General features: G+C 37.1%; 1 protein-coding gene across 2 annotated transcripts; it reads right to left on the bottom strand.

Moving 5' to 3' along the window:
- Positions 1 to 429: 429 nt before the first annotated feature.
- On the bottom strand, positions 430 to 9358 carry LOC113743298 (uncharacterized membrane protein At3g27390). 2 transcript variants are annotated; one of them, XM_027271279.2, is made up of 10 exons: positions 8929 to 9354; positions 8384 to 8492; positions 8058 to 8250; positions 7096 to 7232; positions 6714 to 7002; positions 6467 to 6573; positions 6169 to 6325; positions 5501 to 5696; positions 5173 to 5413; positions 430 to 828 (listed from the first exon to the last, which is right to left on the bottom strand). In XM_027271279.2, the coding sequence occupies exons 1-10, from the start codon at positions 9020 to 9022 to the stop codon at positions 603 to 605; spliced, it is 1749 nt and encodes a 582-aa protein (XP_027127080.1). In that variant the 5' UTR covers positions 9023 to 9354; the 3' UTR covers positions 430 to 602. The 2 variants fall into 2 exon arrangements, with proteins under 2 accessions (XP_027127080.1, XP_071904493.1); XM_072048392.1 differs by lacking the exon at positions 8384 to 8492 and having other exon boundaries at positions 8929 to 9358.
- Positions 9359 to 9900: the final 542 nt, after the last annotated feature.

Here is a 9900-nt window from a genome sequence, read left to right as displayed (position 1 = left end):
ACTATTTAAGACGTACAATTATAAAGATATATTAGTCTATATATCCATATTTAGTTTATATAATTTTTACAATTTTTTTGATGTCCTTATTTTTATTCTTATTTTTTTCATTCTATAGACATAAAGTTGTTTCCGCTCCAGATGCACTTTTGTACCCCTTTCATGTAGCAATCAACCTAACCATGAACGTAACTATGCTCTAGCCTGACTTCCATGCATGTAACTACATTTCCTTTACTTTCTAAATTCAATTATGGTTTTTGCCGTCTTGAGTTTCTAACTTCCACTTATCCTTTAACAACTATCACTTCAATTATGCTTTTTGCCATCTTGACTTTCTTCCACTTATCCTTTAACAACTATAACTTTAACAACTATAACGGCTACATTATAAGAAATATATAACAGCTAAAATTGTGCAATTTAACATGGGAAATACGCTGGCCGTCTCACTAGTATAAGACACAGAATGTAGATACTCTACAATGTATTGATTTGAATTTTATCTATTTTGCAGTAAAATGCGCACACACATACACTCACATAAGCCTGATTCCAATATGAACTACAAGACCGTAAACAGTCAAGGAAGAAGTGAACCATCAGACATTGTCAACATTGTCGTGGATGCTCTGCCCGATCTCGTCTGATTTTTGACGACCTCTTCCACGAAACTGCTTTGTGTAACTTCCAGAATTCAACCTTCCTATTACACGATCTGACAAAAGACCATTCTGCATGGCCTCCAGGTACAAGATTCTTACCAAATTCTTGAATCGCCTCCTGAACGTTGGGAATCGGGATAATGAACCTACAATGCCCTCCAGCCTGGGAAACAATGAAACATTCATGTTGGTGAATGGCAGACAGCAAGAATTTAGAGATTAGGCAGATGGTTTTGCAGAAACTAAAGTACAAGGAGTTGCTTTATATGTAAAAAAAAAAAAGTAGAAGCAGAAAGCAAGACATGTGCACTATACTATTCCTCTTAAATTCATTATTGTTGTGATTACAAATAGAATCAGCAGAAACTTCTGCAAGTAGCAGCTGGCCAGAAATTTGAAAAAACTAAGTGCACGTTCATGCACTTACTGTTACTCTTACCTGGAAATTTACACACTCAAAATGTCCTTAAAAATGTACAACACTGATCACAGTAGACCACTTAGGAAGCCCTGCTCCCGTTTATTAGGAGACTAAAAGGGGAAAAGGCAGATAAGTTTGTTAACAGAAACATGCGAATAACTAAATAACAAAAGAAAGAAAATTTTCGATATCATTCTCCAAAGCCCTTCAATTTTCTCAAGTTCCAACCCATCCTACACGCTGCAACCTTGCAAATATCTTAACCTGAACAGTTATATGTGCAGAAATAAAAAACCATGTGCAAATGCCTTCCAGTACTTGCTCTATTGTATGCATACAAGACCTGTAGATCCTGTTCTGGTATCAGCTTCCAACAAGTGGAACAAATAGTTTTTCTAATGCTTAGTGGCAATAAGGCCACATAATAAATGCAGAATAGGATTCAAAGTTAAATTGGCCGCAAGACCTTCGAGAACTGGCAATTGACAAAAGATTTGTCTGTTTCACAAGCATGATTGCCATCATAGATGTTAAAGCGTTTTGTACACAGAAGAGAAGGCAATGAAAGAAAAGATGCTGTGCTAGTATAAAACAATTAAGGAAATATTGCCACATCCTAGCAGCATAATTGCTGTATACAGAGAGTTTCTTTCAGTGTAGACAACGATTTGCTCATGCTAATGAGAAGCCAAGATGCTATTATGGCAAGACATCATATGTAGCACCACAAGCCTTAGTAAGCTCTTCTAGTGCACTTGGTCTTCCCTGATAACTAGTAGAACCAACAATGCTTACAATTCTGATCCATACGAGACTTGAACAGCTCCTTGCAAAAGGTCAATGAGCAAACAGAAAAAACAAAAAAGAAATTAACAATGCTAAACAATCAACCAAATTCCCAGTTGGTACCTCCAGACATCAGGGCAGTTCTAAATTAATTGCTGGGGAAACATCCAACCAAGATATAGCCCTGGTCAGAGAACAATGTTGACAACAGCTAGTACTCAGGAAAATAAGAAAGAAGACAATCAGATCCAGCCTGAAGTAAAAGATTAAGCTATGAGCGCTTTCTCCACTTAGTATATATTTCTGTTAGTAAGAGGCTCACTAAGGCTCTGACTTTCTTTGTGACTCAAAGAACAAGTAAAGTTCCTTCTTTCTCTCCGGGGAGAAGGAAAGTAAGAATAACCCAAAATACTGCATTTCAGCATTCGTTGACCTGACTATATTCATGTTGACACTTAACAGAAAAATTCCGTAAGTGTACAAAAATCAAACTCAATGAACCCACCCTTCTTCCACTTGGATCTAAACATTCCACTGAACAAGCCGCTTCAAAGTTGCGACTTTGGTTTCTCTAGAGTTTGGAACCAAAAGAATATGTACCTTCTAAAGTTCGTTTACTTTGGCCAATCTATTAATATTTGAGCAAACTAAAGTGGCATCTCATTTGGTAACCAGGTATATCTGGAAGCTCCCAATATACACAACCAAGGAAAGGAGAAAGGATAAAAATTACTAACTGTTAGCAGGTCATTAGGCAACTGCTTGCTGAAGGATGATAGAGAACAAAGAGAGATGGAGTGCTTCACAGTTTAAGTGGGGCCAACATCTAAAGAAAGGGCACAAGGCAAAGATTTGACTTCTAAAGGTAAGTGAAGACCTATATCTAGAGGGCGAGTTATTTTTACCTTAAATGTATATACTTGAGTTGCAGATAATTATAAGATATGAATGTACTCAATTCCAAAAGGAACCAAAAATAATATAAGCAGAAAACAAAGCTAAAATTCAAGAAACCATTTAGAAATACTTAAAACTCTTCATTAGGAACTTTAGTGTTGAGATATATCCACATCAAAAAGTTTATATGAGGAGTTCCATACCATATTAAGGATGAAGGCCTCATGAATAATCAAATAGAATTTTATTTAGGCTAAAAGGTTCAGAGTAGACTTCTTCTGTGTTGGCATACTCTTCGATAGATTACCAATAAGAATCCTACAGCTCATATTTAGTTGTAGGAGCCCATATAATTCATTAGCATTTCAACTGAAAATGAGTGGAAGATAAGATTATGTTCAAGAACATAGTTTTTGTCCATTGGGCTAAATGTGAAATGCTTAAAATCGAGCTCTTCGAATCACTGTAAAGGAAATTATATGAATGTGTAGCAGGGGTCAATTTTCAAGTTTCAAAAACTTGGGTAAAGCAATTAAGCTGATCTTTCCAACAAAAATCTAGAATTCCTTAAGCCGAAAGTTGATGCTTGTCACTCTCTATAGACTTAATGAAGTCAATGTGGTTCAACCACATTCAGCTTGATCAAATATCTTCTCTACTGGTAGCTGAGCCTCCACTATCATGATAAACCTGAAAGCTGGCTTGTGTAGTACATGTTTGACTAGTATCCTTGGCCAAAGGTGAGATGTTCATCAGTTCCCTTTTAGGACCAATGGCAAGGTCAAGTAACAGGTCAAGCAGTGGAACTGATTGTCTACCTTGGAAAACCAATACTTGGACTTGAACCACTGCCTTGCTGCTTACAGCAGAAAGCAATATGAGATTGGATAACTGTTGGCTTCAAATCCTCACTCTTTATCCAATCTGCATGGTGTTTTTGAACCAAACTCACAGAGACGCAAACTTAAGCAAGTTATTACCTAATGAAAATCATATTATCATTAAGGCTGCAAGAATCTAGCTTTTTTGACTTTACATATTGGTTCCAAAACAACCAGTAATTTGTCTTTGATGAAACATAACTAGCTCGATCATATTCATCAGTCAACTGTTTGTCATTACTATATGTTAGTCCACTAAATTTCCATGGGAAGGCTATTTGTAATTCCAGAAACTTATCCTCTACAATGTGCTATGTTTGACAGAGCAATGTCAATGATGACTACCTGAGAGTGATTCGTTGTTACTCAGCCACTGCAATAAAAACTACAGTATGGCAAGAATAAAGTGGAATCAAAATCTACATGGAAGGCGACGTTATAACATTGACACGTCGCATAATTTAACATAATGGGTTAAGAGTAGTCTCCTCTATGGCGAAGAAAAAGGTCACAAACCCTGAACTTGAAGTCTCTATTATTGCAGAGCAGTCATCCAGGGCTATTATTTAACCATTTTCAACCGTTCACAAAAATGTCATAAAGACAAGATCCTAATCTCTTTGCATAGTTGGATGTCCAATGGCTAATCAAAACACATAAAATACTACCTAGGCAATATAATAAAAATTATAAAATAATTTTTTTCATAAGAAATTTGTAATACCAATAGGTTGTCAACATATCAACTCAGAAAAAATGGCTTTCATTAATGCATGGCCTTGCAAATTTTGAGAATCCTGGAAAGTGATATGAGTAGCTATTTGATTTGGTTTATTTAAGAAGTGATCCTTTTTTTTTTTGTGAAAGAAGTGACACTCAAAAAAGCATTCAATATCTTGACAAAATATAACTTTCCAAACATACTCACATGTGCTGTCAGTAGCGAAATTTATTTACACAAGTAAATTTGTATCATGCTATCAGTATATAATAAGATTGGACATAATCCTAGTGTGAATATGTGGGAAAGATTCGAACTTGCCCCATGCATGATCGTAATTGTGAACATGTGGGAAAGATTCGCACTCACCCGCACAAAATAAAGATACTAATTACAGACAGACTGCCTATCGTAAATTTCAAGGCAAACCCATCTAGGGTGCTTCAGAGTCATTGGTACTTGGATTAAGATAATTAAATCTCTAAAATGAAAACTCAGTATGAATGGTTCGTTTCATAAGGGCTATTAGTAATTTACAAATTACTATTAACCGAGTTTCCACCAAGTTGGAACAGTTACACGGTTACTCAGATATACTACTCAGATATACTTCGTACTTCAAACTGCACAACTATTGGACCTTCTGTTGAGGTCTCCAAGCTAAACATAATTATTTGGAAGTTAAACCAAGATTTTCACATGGTTAGATATCACACTGAACCTGTGTGCCAAGCTAATGCAAACTATGCAAGGGAAAGTCTATTTGAAATCTTAAAAGAACAGAAAAATTTTGGAACTGACCTCCTAATTACAGCTTGCAACTGTGCTCTCCTGACACTGTCAGTAGATGGGAAGCCTTTGTCATTCCAATCCTCTGGCCTTTCATTTTTGCACCCCATGACTAGCTTTTTCAGACAAATTTCCTCATCTTCCAACAGTTGTAATCCTTTTATTTGCTCCTTGATTACAAAAAGTGGAGAGATGAACCACTCAAAAACTCTGTCCCTTGGCCAATTGGTCACTGTCAACTCCACCTCATCAGCTAAAAAATTTCACATGAACATAAGAATTTTCTGTTTTCCATATATAAAGCACACAGGAAGTAAAAGCCGTTCAAGGGATAACATACAGATAACTAAACCACTGGAGTTGGACTTCGCTGATGCAAGAAGACAGTCAAGAATCGACCAAGCAGGGAGTTTGATGCCCAACTTCTTACACTTTCCCTTCACAATGCATTCCCCAATGTCTTTCACATCTATCAGACCTTCACGGATAAGCATCCTACCATTTATCTCACAGGATTTGAAGAGCCAATCCCATACCTGTATGGATGCTAAATCAACTACTAAACAGAAACTAATGCCAGGTGTATCAAGATTCATGTAACCATGACTCACTAGGATCTTGCACCAAAATACATTTCCTTGATCTTTGAAAGTTATGATTAGATTTCACACTTCAGGACAACTAATCAATCAGCAGTTTCCTAGGCTATATTCAGATTTGCACACCAGAAAGATACAATTTTTTCACGATGTTCAAACTTTCTTATTTCTAAAAGATCATGGTAGATTATTACTAGGTTATATTTGTTCAAAAGATGGTTTTCCATGTACATATGGAGATAAAGTTGAATCCTCGCCCTCTAAGGCATCTTGTATGTTTAATGAACAGGAAGAGGTCAATGCCAAAGCTCTCTTCCCCCTCTGAAAGAGAACACACAAAGATCTTGCTTTACTAGAAGCACTGGAAAAAAGGAACAAGGAAATAAGAAAGCAGAAGATATATAAGAACCTGCACTGGAGTATATTGTTGGATGGTTTCCTTCAGTTTTCTTGATCCTTCAGAAACCAGCTTGGAATTGCATGGTCCTTCCCTCTCATTCGTTTGATGATTTAACTTTCCTTTGTCAGTGGGATCAGGAGGCCTTGTGTTGCGCCGATAGCAGGGCCTGGCTGTCATAAGGATTAGTTTTATCAACAACTTGATTATGTTGATTATTTAAGTCTCGTAACACCATAGGCAACCAAAAAAGCAATTAAACAAACTTCGTTCCCTGCATGCCCAGCTTGAGATTGAAAATAGCTTGTACCTTGGAAAGCATGAACCTTCCCTTAAGTAAAGTAAATCATTGGTATATTCATCGAAAAGTGAAATACTGGCAATAATATACGCAAGTCCCATCTTGAATGAGTCTTCCTGGAAATATGTAGACAAATCTCACCAACAGAATCGCATTGAAATTAAACAGAAAAACTTCTGGATTCTCAAGTTCCCAAGCTAATAAAATGGAGGTAAAGAAGGGGAATGCACAATTTTGAAATGGAAACAAAATGCACCTGATGTACAATAACTCCACTATATAGTGCAAGAAAGAAGCTGTACAGGCACGCAGCTATCACAGATCCCATAACTGCTAAAGGCCACAGAAGGATTGCAAGGGCTGCAAATGGGACACATACAGTCTCAAGAAATGGACCTTCTCGTCCAATCAGGTCTTCTAACAACCTTTTCCATCCTTTGAACAACATGTAAGGGCTTTTCCAGATAGCAACTACCGTAATTACAGGCACATCCACAAGTATAGCCACCAGGGAGACCAAAACAGAGCTTGGCAACTTTGACAACCTTAAAGAGTGACAAAAGGTGTAAACATAAGCACTGTACATTCAACGCTTGCACATTTCAAAAGTTAATCAGTTTCATCAGCTAATTTCTTACTTTAGGTCCACTGGTGCCTCATCTTCTGGTACTTCCTCAGAAAGTTCATCCATGTAGGAGAAGTACGAATGGAAACAAAAATCTGTGAAGTCTCGGGCAACTGTGCAACTTCCCTTGAGTGTGGAAATGCAACCATCCTGATAATCATGTCATTTATGAGCTTTTACAACTCTAAAGTTCAAAGTGCGAATAAACTCACAGTAAAGTATGTATTTTGGCTGCATAAACCTTTCAAGTTCAGAGAATAGGTGATGGTACCGAATACTAATTACACATGCATGGTTGGTGTTCGTGCTAAGATAAATTTTGAAAAACATTATTTTCAAAAGTTAATGCAAAAGAATAATGAAACTAGAATTGAAAGCTTGAAGAAGATCTGAATAAGGACAATGACAAGCCAAAAAGGAAAAAATATTAACAATATTCTTTGAGTAAAGTTTGTTTGATAATGTCTTTATTTACCACAGATAAGTATAGTTTCTTTTCACTAAGCGAAATGGTCAAGCAACTGAGATCCAGCCAGCAACAATATATGATGTGTGTTCTCTATATCAACAACTTAGAAGCATGAGTGACCTCATCCTTTGGACCGGAAATCCTGGACTATAAGGGTAGGTGAATGACATATTGCAAACTACAAAAACTTTTTAGAAACCTTAACTGGAGCAAAACCAAGAATTACATAGAAGCGATTAAAAGAGCTCAATGAAGTCCTCTATCAGTTACAAAAGCAACTACTATAATAACGGAACCCTCTGCTTCTTTTTCGAGGTCTGGTAAATATTTCGCTTTTCCTTTGTGTGATTCGGGCAGCAGGGCAGACAGGGGTACACCAAAAGTACATTGTCCAAAAGACATTATTGCTCTAAAGCAATCCTTAAGAGAATGCTGCTAGGAGGTCATTCATGAAAAAGAGTAATATTGGAGTAACTAACAGAGCCCGAAAGGAGTGAGTGACTCACCGCAAAACAGTGGTAAAATTTTTCTGTCACATTCTTCCCCACAGCCTCAAAAGTTGCAATCAAGGGAGCCAAAAACCCATACCCTATCCCGCCTAGCAGGCTTCCGATTATTGCCACAATCGGCCAAAGAACCAAAGGCACAGGCAAGGTCATGAGAACAACAATCTTCAGAACCCATCCAAGCCTTTTGCTTCTGAATTGGTGTCCAAACACGACAACAAAAACATCTCAAATTGCTTGGTAGTGAAACTTACATAGATAAAGAATAGAACAAGAGAGTAAATTTTGTAAATTATTGCTAGCCCTGTCCCATTTGAGAAACATACTTTCCCACACAATAGTAAGTCCAGACAAAATGAGCAGGCCACAGGCCAATAACCACGGATGTGTTCCCAATCAGAATAATGAGTACTACAATCGGACCAATGATTATACCTGCTCAACAAAATAAATTTCCAGTCACATTAATCTGTATAACTTTTATCAAGCAATATAAATTTACGAATCTAGATCTCCAAGATTCAAGCATTAAACTCCAAATCTGTCAAGAACCCACCCTCAATGCAGTTCCAAAAGTGCATATAAATATAAATTCAAATTTAAAAAAATTAATAAACACATACATATAAGCGCAATGGCGTCCAAACTACTACTTAAAAATTCAAACGGCAGATCGAATTAGCCAAGAAAAAAAAAACCCAATAAATCCACTCTCAAGGCAGTTCACATACCCACAATTAAAAAGGACGAACAAACAGAAACTAAAATGGTGTTTAAGTGCAACTGCAAACCAAACTATGAAACAAGCACAAATACTGAACCACATGTGCACTTATAATGGTAAAGAAAAACAAAGAATTATCAAACCTACCTTTCACAGAGCCAAGGATGAAGAGCAAAAAGAAGAAAGGCAAGAAGGACACAAAGCTCCATAGCTTGGCCAGAAATCCTACTGGTACCTCCATTGATGATTATGATGCTGATGAAAATGTGTTCCCTTGCCTCCCTCTCCCCCACCTTTTCTATGCAGCTTTGTGCAAATTCTAGGACTATTGGAGGGTAGAAATTGTATAAAAGCTTTCTTGGATCTCATAAAACTGAATCATAGTTCCGTAGTTGCCATTAGTCTCTAATCTGTTCTGCTTTTCTTAAATCATGATGATGATTATAGATTCCATGAAGGTGAAACAGGAACGTCAGCGAAGGAAGTGAGGTTACGTGGCAACAAATGTAGACCCTTTTGCCACGCGTCAGCAAAAAGAAGAGTGACTAAGGAGCAGGATTCCCGGGAAATACAGTCAAGGTTGGAGGAAGTGACACATTGAAGATAGCTTTTGCGCTTCACGAGAGTACTTTGTATTGCTCCTCCTGTCGCTTCTGCCGTCATCACGACTTTGGCGGAGCCTGAGTGAACTTCGAACGTGTAACACTAGGCACGCTTTTCCGTAACGAATTTGGAAAGGAAAAAAAAAATGACCTGTTTTTATCTGGATTATGTAAGCCTGTCATTAAGACTTAGTAAGTGTGAACGTTTTAGAAAGTGAGAGTATCAAATGGGTGCTCTGTTTCTCAAATCCAGGCTACATTATAAAATCCGTTCTCTGTATTCTAAGGACTTGTTTGGATTGCGATTTTTCGTCGAAAAATAACGTCGTTTTCCGTGATCACATTTCCCTATTACTTTTTTCTCTCACATACATCAAATCGCTACAGTAATTTTTTCATGAAAAATCATGGAAAATGCAATCCAAACACAAAACTTTCATGAAAATGAGCTGGTGTGTAGGCATCTGTTTAAGTTAGCGGTGATTCAGTCTCATTCAAAATTTTCTTAGGATTCTTC

This window comes from Coffea arabica, chromosome 5e (genome assembly GCF_036785885.1).
Source record: "Coffea arabica cultivar ET-39 chromosome 5e, Coffea Arabica ET-39 HiFi, whole genome shotgun sequence".
Lineage (NCBI taxonomy): Eukaryota > Viridiplantae > Streptophyta > Magnoliopsida > Gentianales > Rubiaceae > Coffea > Coffea arabica.
The sequence above is the reverse complement of the archived record's forward strand: the minus strand, read 5'-3'. Positions and strand labels throughout refer to the sequence as shown.

Excerpts from the sequence above, each read along its gene's own strand:
- LOC113743298 (XM_027271279.2), bottom strand. The coding sequence starts at position 9,022 with ATGGAGGTACCAGTAGGATTTCTGGCCAAGCTATGGAGCTTTGTGTCC. Across the intron at positions 7,003-7,095 it reads GAGGCACCAGTGGACCTAAA|GTTGTCAAAGTTGCCAAGCT; the intron begins GTAAGAAATTAG and ends TCACTCTTTAAG. Across the intron at positions 6,326-6,466 it reads GAAGGTTCATGCTTTCCAAG|GCCCTGCTATCGGCGCAACA; the intron begins GTACAAGCTATT and ends TATGACAGCCAG.